The 20705-nt window shown below is 44.1% G+C and overlaps 1 protein-coding gene across 1 annotated transcript in view; it reads right to left on the bottom strand.

Moving 5' to 3' along the window:
• Positions 1-20705, bottom strand: part of cacna2d2a (calcium channel, voltage-dependent, alpha 2/delta subunit 2a) — an 855812-nt gene that overhangs the window by 231878 nt on the left and 603229 nt on the right. Inside the window, exon 11 of the mRNA XM_080186111.1 lies at positions 6304-6462. Within this exon, the coding sequence (XP_080042237.1) occupies positions 6304-6462 (159 nt within the window). The remainder of the gene's footprint in view (positions 1-6303; positions 6463-20705) is intronic.

Below are 20705 nucleotides of genomic sequence, written 5' to 3'. Positions count from 1 at the left end.
TGGAATGCTTGGAAGGCATCTAAATTAAAAACTCCTTTCCTCACCATAAAACAGCCAGCAGTTACTCACCTATCCCATTTTATCCCCTGTGAAACAATTTCCTCAAATGCTCACCAACTGTTCTTGTGGATTCTTGTCCTGCACCAGGATGGTCATCTGAAGCATATTCCAAGGCTCTAGCTTGGTCCATCAATTGCCCTGATTTAGAGACCTCTTCTGTAACATTGGATCAACATCCATCTCTCTCTCTTCATCACAACAGAAACCATGCTGTCTACCTATACAACATTAGGTTCTGAATGAGGGATTATTATCTCTAAGTGTATAGTGAGAGTACACCTTTCAATCTGCAGTCATAAACATTGCAATTAGACCACCAATTTTATCTTCCTCCTCCTGGTTTGCTTACACTGAAGTAATAATACATTGAGCTAAATTTCAAATCTGATTGATTATCAAAACTATCCTTCTTTGGCATCCAAAACAAAGATGCAAAAGGATCTAGAGGGGCAATTTTTTCACACAGAGGGTGATGAGTGTCTGGAACAAGCTGCCAGAGGGAGTAGTAGAGTAAAGTGTTTAGATAGTTATATGGGTAAGCTGGGTTATAGAGAGATATGGGCCAAATGCGGGCAATTGGAGTTTAAAAAAGGGGCAGCATGGACAAGTTGAGCAGAAGGGCCTGTTTCTATGCTGTAAACCTCTATGACTCGATTATGTACCTACAACTGTACCTCACTCTAATTGTTGCCAAAACCCTCAGAACACCTCCTTAACAGGGAAACATTTCCAGGACAAAGAACAAAGAAAATTACTGCACAGGAACGGGCCCTTCGGCCCTCCAAGCCTGCACCGACCATGAACTAAAACCCCCTACCCTTCCAGGGACCATATCCTTCCATTCCCATCCTATTCATGTATTTGTCAAGATGCCCCTTAAAAGTCACTATTGTATCTGCTTCCGCCATCTCCCTGGCAGTGAGTTCCAGGCACCTATCACTCTCTGGGTAAAAACTTGCCTCGTACATCTTCCTTAGATCTTGCCCCTCGCACCTTAAATCTATGCCCCCTAGTAATTGACTCTTCAACCTGGGAAAAAGCTTATGACTATCCAGTCTGTCCATGCCCCTCAATCTTGGTCGCTCCTCAGCCTCCGTTGTTCCAGTGAGAGCAAACCAAGTTTCTCCAACCTCTTCTCATAACTAATGTCCTTCATACTAGACAACAACCTGGTAAATCTTTTCTGTACCCTCTCGAAAGCCTCCAAATCCTTCTGGTAGTGTGGTGACCAGAATTGAACACTATATTCCAAATGCGGCCTCACTAAGGTTCTATAAAGCTGCAACATGACTTGCCAATTTTTAAACTCAATGCTCTGCCGATGAAGGCAAGCAAGCCATATGCCTTCTTGACTACTTTCTTCACCTGTATTGCCATTTTCAGTGACCTAAGTACCTGTACACGCAGATCCCAGGTGCAGCATAGATTAGTTACATAACAAAGCATCCACATAGAATCATAAAATGATTACAGCACAAAAGGAGCCATTCAGCCCATTGTGCCACTGTCAGCTCTTTGTAAGCACAACTAAGCTAGCTCCACTCCACCACACTTTCCATATAGCCCAGCAAATTGTCTTTATTCAGCTGCTTATCCAATTCCCCTAAGAAAAAGCCACAATTGAATCTATCTACAACACATTGAAGTAGTGCACTCCTGATCCTTGGTCCAAACATGGAACACTGATTGAAGTCATACTGGGCACAGAGGAAGATGATGCAGTTATTGGAGGTCAGTGAACTCAGTCCAGGATATCACTGCAGGACTCCTTCAGGGTAGTGTTGCAAGCCCAACCATCTTCTGCTGCTTCATTAATGACCTTCCTCCCATCATTAGGTCAGATGTGGGGCTGTTTGCTGATGATTGCATAACATTCAGCACCATTTGCGATGCCTCATAAACTGAAGCAGTCCACATCCAAATGCAGCAACACCTGGACAATATCGGCTTGGATTGACAGGTTGCAAGTAACAATCACACCACATAAGTGCCAGCTAATGACCATCTCCAACAAAAGCGAATCTGACAACCACTCCTTGACATTAAATGGCATTATCAATGCTGAATTTCCCACTGTCAAAATTGTGGAGGTTACCGTTGACCAGAAACTCGAATGGACCAACCATATCAATACTGTGGCTACAAAAGCAGGTCAAAAGCTAAGAATTCTGCAACAAGTAACTCACCTCCTGACTCCACCATGTATAATACACAAGTCAGGAGTATGATGGAATACTCTTCACTTGCCTGGATGGATGCAGTTCCAACAACATTCAAGAAACTTGACACCATCCAGGACAAAGCGGTCTGTTTGATGCACACCCCATCAACAAACATTCACTCCCTCAACCACCAATGCACAGTGGCAACAATGGGCACCATCTATAACATGCAAGATCTCATACAGACTCCTTAGACATCACCTTATAAATCTATGACCACTACCATCTAGAAGGACAAGGACAGAAGATACCTGGGAACAGCACCACCTGGAGGTTCCCCTCCAAGCCACCCACCATCCTGACTTAGAAATGTATCCTAATTCCTTCATTGTCACTGGTCCAAAATTCTGGAACTCCCTTCCTAACAGCACTGTAGGTGTACTTACACCTCACAGGCTGCTTGATCGAAGAAGGCAGCTCATCACCACCTCCCCAAGGACTATTGTGCAAAAAATGCTGGCCTAGTAATAGCACCCACATCCCATGAATTAACATAAGAAATAATCAAACAAAATTTGTCACCAAGCTACATAAAGACAAATGAGGGTAGGTTAATAAAAACTTAGTGAAATTAAAAAAAATTAAGAAGTGCGTTAAAGGAGAAGAGAAAGGTTTAGGACAGGGGTTGCAAAGCTTCGAGACTTGACAGCTGAAAGCATTTTCTCAGCAGGGAAAGACATGGTGGATAAGGATAAACTGTTTCCACTAGTTGAAGGCTCTAGAATAACGGCCATAATCTAAAAATTAAGGCCAAGCCATTCAGCAGAGACATTAGAAAACACTTCTACATGCAGAGAGTGCTGGAGGTTTGGAACTCACTTTCTCAGATGGTGGTAGATGCAGCTTCAATCTGTTACCCTGATCATGATTTAATTTTAATCTTGCTTCCTCGGATGAATCAGTCCTGGTTAGAGTGTGGGGTATGGCGCTGGAGTTTGAAACCCTGGGGTTAAGTCCGAGAGGGACAAAGTTTTATTGAGTTGGGGTACCGAGGGATATGGGTCTAGGACAGGTACATGAAGTTAGGCCACAGATCAACAATAATCTTATTAATTGGCAGAGTGGGCTTGGGGGGTTGAATGCCCTACTCCTTATGTTTTTATGTTCCTATGATTAGAAGGGGAGGAACTTTCGTGGATATTCCTACCAGGGATGGAGCAGTGCCAGACCTAATCCAAAGGAATGAAGCTAGGCAAGTGGAGAATTTCAGGTTTTTAGATGTCCAGATCACCAATAATCTGTCCTGGACCCTCCATGCTGACACTGTAGTGAGAAAGCCCACCAACTTTCTCAGAAGGCTAAGGAAATTTGGCATGTCCATTACTACTCAATTTTTACAAAGGCACCATAGAAAGCATTCTTTCTGGTTGTATCACAACTAAGTATGATTTCTACTCTGAGCAAGACTGCAAAAAACTATAAAGCGTTGTGAAGCTCAGTCCATCACAGAAACCAGCCTCTCATCCATTGACTCTGTCAACACTTCCTGCTATCTCAGAAAATCAGCTAGCATACTGTTGAAATTTTTACAGTTAAGATTTAGACCAGTGGTCCAGGCTGGAATTTAGGTCCTTGGAGCGAAAAGTCAGCCTGTATATTCCCTATTTCCACACTTCCTCATAGAATCGCAGAATCCCTACAGTGCAGAAGGAGGCTATTTGGCTTGTCCAGCCAGCACCAACAACAATCCCATCCAGGCCCTATGTCTGTAACACATATATTTACTCTACTGGTCCTCCTGACACTAAGGGGCAATTTAGCATAGCCAATGCACCTAACCAGCACATCTTCGGACTGTGAGAGGAAACTGGAGCACCAGAGGAAACCCACACTGACACAGGGAGAATGTGCAAACTCCACACAATCACTCGAGACTGGAATTGAACCCGGGTCCCTGGAGCTGACAGACAGCAGTGTTAACCACTGTACTGCCCATAAAGATATCTTTTCTAAATGTCACAGACTTACATTAACACTGCAATCAAATTACTGTGAAAAGTTACTGTGAAGTTACTATGAAAATCCCCGAGTTGCCACACTCTGGCGTCTGTTCTTTGACTTGATTTTTTATTGCCACGTGTATCAGTATACAGTGAAAGGTATTGTTTCTTGCACACTATACAGACAAAGCATACCGTACAAAGCCAAGGATGGGAGAAAGTGGAGAAAGTAGTGTTACAGTCAGAGCTAGCGTGTGGAGAAAGATCAACTTAATGCAAGGTAAGTCCATTGAAAAGTCTGATGGCAGCAGGGAAGAAGCTGTTTTTGAGTCAGTTGGTACGTGATATCAGACTTTTGTTTTTTTTCCCCTCATGGAAGAAGGTGGAGGAGAAAATGTCTGAGGTACGTGCTGGCTGCTTTTATGAGGCAGAGGGAAGTGTAGACAGTGTTAATGAATGGGAAAGTGATGGACTGGGTTTCATTCATGACTCTTTTGTAGTTTCTTGCAGTCTTAGACAGAGCAGGAGCCATACCAAGCTGTGATACAACCAGAAAAAATGCTTTCCACGTTGCATCTGTAAAAGTTGCTGAGAGTCATAGCAGATGTGCCAAATGTCCTTCGTCTCCTAAGAAAGTAGAGGCATTGGTGGGCTTTCTTAATTGTAGTGTCTGCATGGAGGGACTGGGACTGGTTGTTGGTGATCTGGACACCTAAGAACTTGAAGCTTTTGAACATTTCTACTTCATTTCCATTGATGTAGACAGGGGCATGCCCTTCACTACACTTCCTGAAGTTGATGACTGTCTCCTTTGTTTTGTTGACAGGAAGGGAGAGATTATTGTTATCACACCAGCTCACCAAATTCTTTGTCTCTTTCCTGTACTGTGTCTTATCATCGTTCAAGATCCACTTGATCCATTGAGTGGCACAGTGGTTGTTCTGGTAGACTGAAGGAGAATTTAGCAAGGCCAATGCACCTAACCAGCACGTCTTTCAGACTGTGGGAAGAAACTGGAGCACCTGGAGGAAACCCACGCAGACATGGGGAGAACATGCCAACTCTGCACAGACGGTGACACAAGCCAGAAATTGAATCCGGATCCCTTATGCTGTGAGACAGCAGTTCTAATAACTGTGCCACCATGCCACCCAATATCATTATCTCAAGAATAAAACATGTTGACATCACAATTTAACTAATCAACATGTCCCTATTAAAAGATCAGGCATTGAATATAGCACAGACAGGCAATATTGGATCCACCACACATCACAGCAGGGGAATGGAATATCATGGGCTGGGTGACTGATCCAATATCACCCATTTTGTACCACCACCAGAGACAAACCTTTTCAATCATGTTAAATTATCTTTGTCAGTGGCTTAGTAATCCAGAGGCCCAGGCTAATGCCTGGGGGACATGAGTTCAAATCACACCATGAAAGTTGATGGAATTTAAACTCAATTAATTTATTTGGAATGAAAAGTTAGTTTTAGTAATGGTGACCAAGAAACTATCATTGATTATCATAAAAACTTATCTGACACATTAATGTCTTTTTGGGAAGGAAATCTTCCGTTCTTACCTGGTCTGGCTTATATGTGACTCTAGACACACAGCAATGTGTTTGACTTTTAACTGCCCACTGAAGTGGTTTAGCAAGCCACTCAGTTCAAGGGCAATTAGAGATGAACAAAAAATGTTGCCTTGCCAATGTAACACACATCAAATGAAAGAATACGGAAAAAAACGTTTCTGCTCTTATTTGGAATCTTATTACTAATGACAAAAACAGTAGAACTGACTCAGAAATGTGGAAGAGCTAAATTAATATGCTCATTTAGAATGTCATGTGTATGGAGGAAGTCAGGAATGCAGATGGTGAAGCAGTGGAGCAGGGCCAAGGTCAACACCTGTTTGTTCTGCTAAATACTAATCACACTCTAAAAGCAACTGTTAATGAGTTGACAATTCAGGATTAAAAGAAGCCAATGCCTTCCTCCTGTAATTAAATCAAGAGTCAAAAAGGTAACAGTTGATCCTTTTCAGGATGGTTGGTAGGTTTCATTGTGCTTACGTTGAGTAGCTGATCAAAGGCATAATTGAATCCTGATTTGTAATCTGTGACTCCTTTGGCAACCATCTCTTGCACGGCATCTTTTAGAACCTTCTTATTCCGCACATTAGCTTGAACTAGCTGCTTGAAGCAGGCCACTGGAATGGCTTCATCATTGAACTGAAAGAGAAAAAAAACTTTTCACAAGCTAGTCAAGTAATAGCATAAACCAAACGAGCACACCGAGAGAATATCCTACATGTTGATATCTGACACATTCACATACACATACACTCCCCACATATTGATATCTGACACACTCACATAGTGAGTGTGTCAGATCTGTGTGTTTCCCAACCCAGAAACCATGGATGAACAGGGATGTCCACTGCTTACTGAAGTCCAGGTCTGAAGCATTCAAGACAGGTGACCATGACCTATACAAGAAATGATGTGGGTATGCCGGCGTTGGACTGGGGTAAACACAGTAAAAAGTCTGACAACACCAGGTTTAAGTCCAACCGATTTATTTGATAGTAAACTCACTAGCTTTCGAGGTTTCCCTCTTCTTCAGGTGAATGGAGAGTCCTGGCCTAAGACAGAGCTCTGGTGAATGCTTTATATGCTCTATCTGAGGCCGGAACTCTCCAGTCACCTGAAGAAGAGGGAAATCTCGAAAGCTAGTGAGTTTACTATCAAATAAATCGGTTGGACTTAAACCTGGTGTTGTCAGACTTATTACTATACAAGAAATCCAGACTCGATCTAATGAAACCATCAAAGATTCCAAGGGACAGTAAATGAGAAAGCTAGAGTCCAAGGTTAGCCACACAAACCCCCATTGATTATGACAACGTCTACATGATATAACAGGCTACAAAGTGAAGGTGTGTAGAATCACTGGCAACAATACACCCTTCCCTGATGAGCTCAATAAATTCTATGCCTATTTTAAGCAAGAGATTAGCGAGAGGACATCCTATCCGGAAGTCCTGACTGAACTGGTCAGATGTCAGATCAGCCTTCTTGGAAGTTAACCCACGGAAAACAACAGGCCCGGATGGGGTATCCAGATGAGCACTCAGATCCTACTTGGACCAGGGGTATTTGTAGTCATCTTTAACCATTGCTTACGCTGATCTGAGATTCCTAGCTGCTTCCAGACAATGACCATCATCCCTGTACCAAAGAAAAGCCAAACAGCGTGCCTTAATGACTACCACCCAGTGGCTCTGACATCCATCATTATGAAGTACTTTGAAAGGTTAGTCATGGCACGCATCAACTTCGGTCTCCCAGATTGCCAAGTTCCACTACAGTTCACCTATCGCTGCAACAGGTCCACAGCAGATGCCATCACCCTGGCCCTACACTCAACCCTGGAACACCTAAAAATGACACTTATGTCAGATTCCTTTTTATTGACTACAACTCAGCCTTCAATACCATTATCCCAACAAAACTCATCTCCAAATCCGTGGCCTAGAGCTTGGCTCCTCCCTCTGCAACTGGATCCTAGACTTCCTAACCTACAGACTGCAGTCAGTAAGGATAGGCAACAACACCTCCTCCACGATTATCCTCAACACCATTGTCCCGCAAGGCTGTGTCCTTAGCTCCCTACTGTACTCCTTATACACCTGTGGCTGTGTGGCCAAATTCCGCTCCAACTCGATTTTCAAGTTTACTGATGATATAGCCATAGTGGGTCGGATCTCAAACAATGGCGAGATGAAGTACAATAAAGAAGTAGAGAATCTGATGAAATGGAGCAATGACAATATTCTCTCCCTCAATATCCATAAAATGAAGGAGATAGTCATCGATTTCAGAAAGCATAGTGGAAGACATATCCCTCGCTACATCAACAGTGATGAAGTGGAAATGGTTGAAAGCTTCAGGTTTCTGGGTGTCCAGATCACCAACAATCTGTCCTGGTCCCTCCATGCGACACTATAGTAATGAAAGCTCACCAATGCCTCTACTTTCTCAGAAAGCTAAGGAAATTTGACGTCAGCTACGACTCTCACCAATTTTTACCAATGCACCATAGAAAGCATCCTTTCCAGATATATCACAGCTTGGTATGGCTTCTGCTCTGACCAATACCGCAAGAAACTACAAAAGGTTGTGAACATAGCCCAGTCCATCATGCTAAGCAGCCTTCCATCCATCTACACTTCGGGCTGCCTCAGAAAAACAGCCAGCATAATCAAAGACCGCATGCACCCCAGACATACTCTCTTCCACCTTCTTCCATCAAGAAAATTATACAAAAGTCTGAGATCACATACCAACCGACTCAAGATCAGCTTCTTCCCTGCTGCCATCAGGCTATTGAATGGAACTCCATATATTAGCTGATTTTTCTCTACACTCTAGTAATGACTGAAACATTATATTCCGCACCCTCTCCTTTCCTTCTCCTCTATGCACTCTATAAACGGTACGTTTTGTCTGCAGATCACACGAAACAATACTTTTCACTGTATCCCAATACATATGAAAATAATAAATCGAATCAAGACACTTTCCGCATACTGATATCTGACGCGCGCACACAGAATACGCCGCACACTGATATCTGACACACACACTCTTCCCACACTGATATCTGACACACACAGACTCTTCCATACACTAATATCTGACACACACAGGCTCCTCCCACACATTGATATCTGACACACAGAGACTCTATACACACAAGCACACAATATTAGATATCCTCACAGAAACATTCCCCACACACATATCTAACATACACAGAAACACTGTGTTCTATTCCAAGTAAGGTAAAGGTTGGAGAAAAGTGGTTAAGTGATACTGAGAGTAGTAGAGAAATTATCTTTTTCATGGATACAGTTTATCCTGAGTAACGACAAAGTTGAGTCACAGGAGAGAGTGATGATTACTATATGGTTGAAAAGCCAGTGGAAAATCACATAACTGAGGTGTTTCAGGAAGCATAGCCTGAGATGTTTCCCAACTATGTGGTAACAAGATCACAAAGCCACAGGATGAATCAAGAGGAGGAGAAATCAAGGAGTAAAGATAAGGAGGCGGAGGTTTAGTTATAGAACAACCTTTGATCAGGTAATTGTGAAAGATTAAGAACAGGTGGAGGATGAAGTGATACCTTTAGTTCAGGAAAGTTGGTAGAATTACAACAGAAAGATGCAGAGATAAAGCAGTTGTATTAGAAAGCATACTCAAGAGAATCTGAATGTTTTTTTCTTAGAAGTAATATCTTAATGAGGATGTGGAGACCTTTACATATTCAGGGGGATAAAAAATGGGCAGAAGTTCATCAAGTTGTATTAATGCTAGGTAATAGAAAGGAGGATTTGCGGGTAGCGCATGAGGTTCTAGTAGGAGATCACTCAAAGGTAAGGAAAACTCAAGTGAAAATATAAAAATGCTTTTATTGGCCTGGACTGCATAAGGATGTGGTTGAACTTTGCTGTACATGTCACACGTCAGGTAATAGGAAAATTACCTCAAGTGGTAATCGAACCAGCATCATTCATACCCATTCTGGCATTTGAGGAACCTTTTACTAGGGTCCTAACTGATTGTGTGGGATCCCTGCCTAAAACAAAAAATAGGAATCAGTATTTGTTGACCATAATAATGTGTCTACTTGATTTCCGGAGGCCACATGATACTATAGCCCATTGATAGACAATCACGGCCATCAAGTTTGGTATTGGCACTGCAACATTTTAGCATTTATGTTCCCAACAATTCATCAGAAATAATTATTTGCACTAACCATAATCCTTTGAAGTTTCTGAAGAAGTTTAAAGATAAAAATGCAAGGCTGTTTAGAAGGAGCTGATTATTAAAGATATTTAATTTGAAGGTTATACATGTGGCAGGAACAGAGAACGTGATTGCAGATGCTTTATCAAGGTTTTCATGTGAAAGAAGGAGTGAAAATTCAATGCTGGAAAAGATAGACTGAACTGGATTATATGACTTAAATTGTATGCTTACATGTAATAAGGTATATTTCATAGAGCAATGTTAGTGTGAAAAACTAGAGGCTTTAGAAAAATTAAGTCACCTTTTTATATTGGTTCTTTTTTAAGGGGGGTGCCGTGATGATACTATGCTATTGATATATTTTGTTTCTGGAGAAATTCAGTTTTTCTACAGGCAGTTGTTGTGTCTGGAAGAAGTGCAGCTCAGATGCTGGGAAAGCAAGATAATTACACATTTTAGCCATGTAGTGTTTACTTAGGAGAGGGCTAATGGACTCTTGTTTGAAAACAATTTCCTTGGGTATTTTTTAATTAAAGGAATGGAAGCTGGAATTTTGTTTGGATATACATGGCCATGTGATTCTATGGTTAATGTGAGGAGTTAGGTATGTAGCAGAGAAAGAAAAACAGCTTTCTGTTCAGTCTTCTGATGGGTTAAAAAACAAAAAGTCTGCAAGCTGCTCTGAAAATCAAAACCTCTTTATAGCAAGTATGCCTGGGTTTGCTAACTGCATTTAAAGTGGCATTGAGTCTAAGACGACTGTTGCTTATTTGGAACTGAAATAGTGATGTTAGAAATTAAAGTGGTTTCTTTTCACGTTTAAAGATTGCTGAACTGTAAAAAGTTAAGCTGCTTCAGTTTGTTAGAGCTATATTTGAATTGTGTTATGAATAAAACTTGTTTTGATAAAAGATCCCTAATTTGTTAGTTGAATCACTCCTGAAGCAAAGCATCCTAACCTCACATTTATGCCAAAATAAGAAAAATTCTTAGGATCTACTCTTGTTTTATAATATCTTGAGCTTCAATTGCCAGCAGGGCAAGAAGTCTGCCCCAGACATTCCTGCAATGATCTTTATCAGGGTGGAGGTGAGACGTGAGAAGGTCCTCACCTTCCCTCTGATTAAATGCCCTCTGTCACCTCTGTCACTCAACATGGGGAAGGGCAGTAAATTCCACTCCCAAAAGCCATTCCCTTTGAAATCTGACACACTCATAAAAATATTCCCCAAATACAGACATTTTACAAATACTTAGAAATAATTACGCTTCCTGGATTCTGTTTTCATAATCTAGGCAGTGCACTGTCCCACTGCAGTCAGTATAAATCATCGGGATAGTATTGGCCCTAGCTACACTTTGGCCTTTATGTAGCTCTCCAATTCGTTTATCTGAGTAGAGATAATGGCTGTTTGAGATAATGATCCCTTTGCTTTCCAAGATTATAGGAATGAAGGCATTAAATTCAAGCTCACAGAGGGAAAATATCTTTACTGTGAAACATTGACCTTTCACCTCAATTAACTGGCGATTGAAATGCAGCCAATATTATGAACATACTGAGATGAAGCAATCCTCAGGCCCATCTGCTGTGGAAGGCAAAGTTGCTGATGAGGAGGGGAGGGCGCAGACATGTTCATTTGCTGTTAGATTACAGATTGACTAGTGATGCCTACGAGGGTAATATTACAAAATGTAATGCTTCTCACCTATTCTACAGCTGTCACACACAGACACTGGGACAGCTTTTTTATGTAAACTCTTTGGCTAAAATTCATTGCTTGTCAAACTCAAAGTCTATTGTCCACAGGGCTTACACCTGATTAATTGGTTTATCTACACCAGATGGACTGCAGTGGTTTACAAAGGTGGCTCACCATTGCCTTCTCAAGGACAATTAGGGATGGGCAACAAATGCTGGCCTAGTCAGCAGTGTTCACTTCCCATGAAAGAATAAAAATAAATCATCTCTGTTGCAAAGCATTCAATGAAAGGATGACAAGCATTTTCACAGCAACACCATAATACATTGCCTCTGCTATCAGCAATGTGCTCCTGAATGAAGACACGCTCCAACAAGGACGTACTCCCAGATCATCAGATAGAATGGAGACTGCCTACATCGTAAATGTTGGCTCATTGCCAAGTGATGATGAGTCTCAAAGCCGATTAAATTACCTTTGACTTAATCTTTTCTCAGATGCGATTAATTTCCACAGAATCTTCTCTTCATCCTATCCTGCTATTCAACTCCTCATTCCCCTCAGAGAACAAACCTTAGGCTCAGTGCAGTAGTCCAGTCTGGGTTTGAAATCCACAGTAAAAAGTCTGACAACACCGGGTTTTAGTCCAACCGATTTATTTGATAGTAAACGCACAAGCTTTCGGGTTAGTCCCTTCGTCAGGTGCATGGAGAGTTCTGGCCTCAGACAGAGCATATAAAGCACAGACAGTTTACAGATTACTGATTAGAATGCGAATCCTTACACCTAACCTGCTGTTCAAGTCTTGAAGTGGCCGACAATGTGAGTGGAAGGAGCACTGATCACAGGTTAAAGAGATGTGTATTGTCTCCAGACAGTACAGTAAATGAGGTTTTGCAAACCCAGGCAAGTGTTGGGGGTTACAGATAGTGCGACATGAACCCAAGATCCTTGTTGAGACTGTCCTCATGTGTGTGGAACTTGGCTACCAGTCTCTGCTCAGCGACTCTGCGCTGTCGTGTGTCGTGAAGGCCGCCTTGGAGAATGCTTACCCGAAGGTCAGAGGCTGAACGCCCGTGACCACTGAAGTGTTCGCCAACAGGAAGGGAACAGTCTTGCCTGGTGATTGTCGAGCGATGTTCATTCATCCGTTGTTGTAGCATCTGCATGGTCTCCCCAATGTACCATGCTTCGGGACATCCTTTCTTGCAACGTATCAGGTAGACAACGTATCAGGTAGAAATCCACTCCAGCCAGTCCTGGCTTGGAATTCTGGATTGATATCTAGTATCCTCATCCTGTAGGTTTGATGGCCCAACCAAACATCTCAGTGTATAAGTGTGGAAGCCTATAAAATTTAGCGACAAAGTCACTGGTTTGGAAGATGTTGTTGAAAAAACTTTGGCAAGTGTTGCAGTGCATCTTAGAGATGTTTACACACTGCTGCCACTGTGTCAATAATGGAGGGAGTGAATGGTTAAGGTGGTGGATGGGTGCTAATCAAGCATGGGATGTTGCTTGGTTGATGTTGAGGTCCTGGACTGTTGTTAGAGCTGCACTCATCCAGGACAGTGGAAAGTATTCCATCACAATCTTGAATCATGCTTTGTAGATGGTGAAAAGATTTTGGGGAGTTTGAAAGTGAGGTACTCAGTACAGGATCTGAGGCTGAGTTTGATGAAGTTTTAACATACAGGGGAGTCAGCGTTATGAAGCCTAGGAGGAAAAATGGAGTTGAGGCCACATTCAGATGAGCCATGTTTTTATTGAATGGTGGAGTAGGGTCAAAGGCCTAAATGGCCTACTCCTGCTCCTATTTCTTATGTTAATTCCCAGCCTTTGGTGTGCTGCAGCATTTAAGTGGCTGGTTCAGTTATTCTTTTGGTCAATGGTGACACCAAGGTGTTGGTGGTGGGGGATTCAAGTATAAGAATGTTGTTTAATGTAAATGGGATTATTAATTGTATTTTCATTAGATGCTAATTGTATGCAGGGTATTAATTGATAATCCATATATATGTATTGGAACAGGCTAAAGCAGGACTGTACCTTTGGAAGTGCTTGATATGTAATGCAAAGAAAAGATAATGGGCGGGATTTTCTGGTTGCTCTCACCCTGAAACCAGAAAATCCCGCACGGACCTTTCCATGGTCGGCCCCTCGCCCGCTACGATTCCTGTGGCAGACAGGACAGGGAATTTCAGCCCAACAAGTGAAAAAAGACTTGACTTCAGTTTTCCATGCTTCATTGCCTGGCTGAGTTTTGATAGTTAGACAATTTATTGTTGCAGATGGTCATTGCCTGGCACTGGTGAGGCATTTATGTTATTTGCCATGTATCAGCCATGGATGTTGTCTAGGTCTTGTTTCATTATCTGGAAAATGTGGTACTGAACACTTCAATCATCAGACAAAATTATCTCTGCTGACCTTGTGATGGAGGAAAGCTCATTCATAAAGCAGTTGTAGGTGGGTGGGCCAGGATTTTTCTTTGAGGAGTTTTTGCATCAATGTCCTGGGACTGAGATGATTGGCCACCAACAACCACAATCATCTTCCTTTGTGCTAGATATGACGCCTGCCAGTAGAAAATCATTCCCTTGATTTCCCTTAAGTTCCCATTAAGATTCACATTTTACAATCGGGCTCCTCAGTATCATACTCGGTCAAATGCTACCTTGATGTTGCATGAGTCTAAGCATTATAAGAGAAATACTGGCTAGATTGAATGTGGCTATGACAAAGGCAGCAAAGTCCTCCTCACTAATATCTGCAGGCCCAACCAGAGATGGCTATTTTTAATTGTCTTCTTAACATCTGAGGTAGATATGGAGCTGAGTACAAGCTGCAGTAACAATCAGTTGTGACCTGATACTTACCAGGACCTTTACTCTATATCTGACCCAGTGCTGTACCAACCATGGGAGTGTTTGGGGGGAACTGTGCAGAAGGGGCTTTGCTCTGTATCTAACCCCATGCTGTACCTGTCCTGGGAATGATTGATAGGCATGATGTAGGAATGCCAGAGTTGGAATGGGGTAAGCACAGGAAGAAGTCTCACAATTCCAGGTTAAAATCCAACAGGTTTGTTTGGCAGCACAAGCTTTCAAAGTCTCGTCAAATAAACCTGTTGGACTTTAATGTGGTGTTGAGAGACTCCTTACCATTTTTGATGGGGACAGTGCAGAGCTAGCTTGTCCAATCTTTTTGCCTGGTATGGAGGGCACATTACAATTTTTTCCTCACTCAAGGAGACAATGAGCAAACTGTAGAATGTGAAGGTCTGGCGCAATAATAAATGTGAATTTTGGAGAAAAAGCTGAGGTGTGAAAATAAACAACTTTCTGAGTAACAATAAAGCTGACCATTAGAACAGTATAAAAGGATGTGTGCGTGCGTGTGTATTTGTGTGTATCCTAGCACTCACCCCAAAATCGGAAAATCCTGCACGGAGTCAATGCATTGTCAGCCCCCTGTCCACAATGATTCCGGTGGTGAGTGGAATGGAAAAATTCCTCACTGAGTCTCAGGATGTCAACTCAATTATGAGAAAGTGGGTGTGAGGGAATGTTGTGTGGGGGTGATTGTGAATGAGAATCCTGAGACAAGAACTGAGGCTCACACTCTCCTCTCCCTCTCTCTCACACACACCCTCCTCTCTCCCTCACTCTCACACACGCACTGTCCTCTCTCTCTCACACACACTCTCCTCTCACTCACACACACTCCTCTCTCTCACACACACTCTCCTCTCTCTCACTCACACACACTCTCCTCTCTCTCACACACACACACTCTCCTCTCTCTCTCACACACACTCTCCTCTCTCTCACACACACACACTCTCCTCTCTCTCACACACACACACTCTCCTCTTTCTCACACACACACACTCTCCTCTCTCTCACACACACTCTCCTCTCTCTCACTCACACTCTCCTCTCTCTCACACACGCTCTCCTCTCTCTCACACACGCTCTCCTCTCTCTCACACACACTCTCCTCTCTCACTCACACACTCTACACTCTCTCTCTCACACACACTCTCTCCTCTCTATCTCACACACACACACTCTACTCTCTCTCACACACACTCTCCTCTCTCTCACACACACTCTCTCTCTCACACACACTCTCTCTCTCACACACACTCTCTCTCTCACACACACTCTCTCCCTCTCTCACACACATTCTCTCCCTCTCTCACACACATTCTCTCCTCGCTATCTCTCACACACTCACACTCCTCTCTATCGCTCACACACACACACTCTACTCTCCCTCTCTCACACACACTCTCCTCTCTCTCACTCACACTCTCCTCTCTCTCACACACACTCTCCTCTCTCTCACACACACTCTCCTCTCTCTCACACACACTCTCCTCTCTCCCTCTCTCACACACACTCTCCTCTCTCTCACTCACACTCCTCTCTCTCACACATACTCTCCTCTCTCTCACACACACTCTCTCTCACTCACACTCTCCTCTCTCACACTCTCCTCTCTCTCACACACACTGTCCTCTCTCTCTCACACACACATAGTCTCCTCTCTCTCTCACACACACACACACGTGGTATACATGGATTTTAGTAAGGCGTTCGATAAGGTTCACCATGGTAGGCTTCTGCAGAAAATGCAGATGTATGGGATTGTGGGTAATCTAGGAAGTTGGATCAGGAATTGGCTATCAGATAGGAGACAGAGGGTGGTGGTGGATGGTAAATATTCATCATGGAGTGCAGTTACGAGTGGTGTGCCTCAGGGATCTGTTTTGGGGCCACTGTTGTTTGTAATTTTTATTAATGATCTGGATGAGGGTATAGTTGGGTGGATTAGTAAATTTGCTGATGACACCAAAGTTGGAGGTGTGGTAGATTGTGAGGAAGGGTGTCATAGTCTGCAGGGAGACTTAGATAGGTTGCAGAGCTGGGCCGAGAGGTGGCGGATGGAATTTAATGCGGAGAAGTGTGAGGTAATTCACTTTGGTAGGAGCAACAGATGTGTCGAGTATAGGGCTAACGGGAGGACTTTGAATAGTGTGGATGAACAGAGGGATCTAGGTGTGTGTGTACATAGATCCCTGAAAGTTGGGAATCAAGTAGATAAGGTTGTCAAGAAGGCGTACGGTGTCTTGGCGTTTATTGGTAGGGGGATTGAATTTAGGAGTCGCAGTGTAATGTTGCAACTGTACACTACTCTAGTGCGGCCGCACTTGGAGTACTGTGTGCAGTTCTGGTCCCCGCATTACAAGAAGGATGTGGAGGTGTTGGAGAGGGTGCAGAGGAGGTTTACTAGGATGTTGCCTGGTATGGTGGGGAGGTCCTATGAGGAGAGACTGAGGGATCTAGGGTTGTTTTCGTTGGGAAGAAGGCGGCTAAGAGGGGATCTTATTGAAACATATAAGATGATTAGAGGTTTAGATAGGGTGGATAGTGATAGCCTTTTTCCTCGGATGGAGAAAGCTAGCACGAGGGGGCATGACTTTAAATTAAGGGGGGGTAGCTACAGGACGGATGTCAGGGGTAGGTTCTTTACCCAGCGGGTGGTGAGGGATTGGAATGCCCTGCCTGCTGCAGTTGTAGATGCGTCTAGTTTGGGGGCGTTTAAGAGATCTCTGGATAGGTTTATGGACGAAAAGGGATTGGTATAGGCTAGTGGGTCATTGTTTTTGTAACTGGTCGGCGCAACATCGTGGGCCGAAGGGCCTGTTCTGCGCTGTAATGTTCTATGTTCTATGTTCACACTCCTCTCTGTCTCACACACACACTCTCCTCTCTGTCTCACACACACACTCTCTCTCCTCTCTGTCTCACACACACACACTCTCCTCTCTGTCTCACACACACACACTCTCCTCTCTCTCTCACACACACGCACATACACACACACTCCTCCCTCTCTCACACACACACTCTCCTCTCTCTCTCACACACACACTCTCCTCTCTCACACACACTCCTCTCTCTCACACACACACACTCTCCTCTCTCACAAACAAACTCTCCTCTCTCACACACACACTCTCCCCTCTCTCTCTCACACACACACTCCTCTCTCTCTCACACACAGACACTCTCCTGTCTCTCTCACACACAGACACACTCTCCTCTCTCACACACACAGACACACTCTCCTCTCTCTCTCACACACACACTCTCCTCTCTCTCTCTCACACACACTCTCCTCTCTCTCTCACACACACACACTCTCCTCTCACACACACTCTCCTCTCTCTCTCACACACACTCCTCTCTCTCACACACACACACACTCTCCTCTCTCACACACACTCTCCTCTCTCACTCACACACAGTCTCCTCTCTCTCACACACAAACTCTCCTCTCTCACACACACACTCTCCCCTCTCTCTCACACACACACACTCCTCTCTCTCTCTCACACACACACTCTCTCCTCTCTCTCACACACAGACACACTCTCCTCTCTCACACACACAGACACACTCTCCTCTCTCTCTCACACACACACTCTCCTCTCTCTCTCTCTCACACACACACTCTCCTCTCTCTCTCACACACACTCTCCTCTCACACACACACACTCTCCTCTCTCTCTCACACACACACTCTCCTCTCTCTCACACACACACACTCTCCTCTCTCTCACACACACACTCTCCTCTCTCTCTCACACACACACTCTCCTCTCTCTCTCTCACACACACTCTCCTCTCTCACACACACACTCTCCTCTCTCACACACACTCTCCTCTCTCTCACACACAGTCTCCTCTCTCACACAGTCTCCTCTCTCTCTCACACACACTCTCCTCTCTCTCACACACACACTCTCCTCTCTCTCACACACACACTCTCCTCTCTCTCACACACACACACACTCTCCTCTCTCTCACACACACACACTCTCCTCTCTCTCTCACACACACACACTCTCCTCTCTCTCTCACACACACACACTCTCCTCTCTCTCTCTCTCACTCACACAGACTCTCTCTCTCTCACACACACACTCTCCTCTCTCTCACACACACACTCTCTCTCTCTCTCACACACACACTCTCCTGTCTCTCTCTCGTGAGAGAATTTACTCTCATCAAAAGATCGATTGAAACTTGTAATTAAAACCTGTACGTTGAAATGTGATGAGATCAGTATGTTAATCAAGTGTCGCCAATGTAATCATTGTATGTTAACCAATATGATGGAATCAGTATGGTAATCACTTTTAATCAATGAATGTAAGCAGTAACAGCCTTGAGGAACATTGGTTATTGTCCAGTTACTCAACTCAATGTGATTCTGACTAAAAGGAAAGAATGAAGTAAACATGTTCTTTTTATTATTCGGCTTAAGCCCAGCTAAGCCACGTTTGTTGTATAAGCAGAACTATTTGGGCAAGGACAAAGATTGTAACTCCAGTCATTTCGATAAGTAAATGATGCATCAATTAGTGACCAATCTCAAACAAGGTAGATCAACAGCAGGCTCAGCAACAATCGTGGTTAAAGAAGGTCAACCTTGAGGATGAGATAAGGGATCTCGGGGTATGGAGCTGCAGTGAGCATAAAAAGACTGTAAGCGAACGGTTCGTTGGATTGTTCCGGACATCCCGGCTTTGTTGTCTTGTACTGGAGAATAAAGTCTACTACTTGGAAGATCAAGACTCAGACTCTCTGTTCCGATTGGCTAAAGTCGTTTGTCCTCCTGGGGAACCACGACACTCTCTCTCTGACACACTCTCTCTCACACACACACTCTCCTCACTCTCTGACACACGTTCTCCTCTCTCTCTGACACACGCTCTCCTCTCTCTCTGACACACGCTCTCCTCTCTCTCACACACACGCTCTCCTCTCTCTCACACACACGCTCTCCTCTCTCTCACACACACGCTCTCCTCTCTCTCACACACACGCTCTCCTCTCTCTCTGACACACGCTCTCCTCTCTCTCACACACACGCTCTCCTCTCTCTCTCACACACACTCTCCTCTCTCTCTCACACACACTCTCCTCTCTCTCTCACACACACACTCTCCTCTCTCTCACACACACACTCTCCTCTCTCTCTCACACACACTCTCCTCTCTCTCTCTCACACACACACTCTCCTCTCCTCTCTCACACACACACTCGTCTCCCTCTCTCTCACACACACTCTCTTCTCTCTCACACACACTCTCTTCTCTCTCACACACACTCTCTTCTCTCTCTCACACACACTCTTCTCTCTCACACACACTCTCTTCTCTATCACACACACTCTTCTCTCTCACACACACTCTCTTCTCTCTCACACACACTCTCTTCTCTCTCACACACACTCTCTTCTCTCTCACACACACTGTCTTCTCTCTCACACACACTCCCTTCTCTCTCACACACACTCTCTTCTCTCTCACACACACTCTCACACACACATACACACTCCCCTCTCTCTCTCTGTCGCACACACACACTCTCCTCTCTCTCACACACACTCTCCTCTCTCTCTCTCACACTCACTCTCGTCTCTCTCACACACACTCTCCTCTCTCTCACACACACACACTCTCCTCTCTCTCTCACACACACACTCTCTCCTCTCTCTCACACACACACACTCTCCTCTCTCTCTCACACACACACTCTCCTCTCTCTCTGACACACGCTCTCCTCTCTCTCTCACACACACTCTCGTCTCTCTCTCTCACATTCACTCTCCTCTCTCTCTCTCACACTCACTCTCCTCTGTCTCTCACACACACACTCTCCTCTCTCTCTGACACACGCTCCCCTCTCTCTCACACACACTCTCTTCTCTCTCACACACACACTCTCCTCTCTCACACACACACTCGTCTCCCTCTCTCTCACACACACTCTCCTCTCTCGCGCTCTGACGCACACTCCATCTCCCTCTCTCTCACACACACTCTCCTCTCCCTCTCTCACACACACTCTCCTCTCTCTCTCTCACACACAC

Source organism: Carcharhinus amblyrhynchos, chromosome 3 (genome assembly GCF_965287045.1).
Source record: "Carcharhinus amblyrhynchos chromosome 3, sCarAmb.v2.hapA, whole genome shotgun sequence".
Classification (NCBI taxonomy): Eukaryota; Metazoa; Chordata; class Chondrichthyes; order Carcharhiniformes; family Carcharhinidae; genus Carcharhinus; species Carcharhinus amblyrhynchos.
This window is presented reverse-complemented; position numbering and strand designations above follow the sequence as displayed.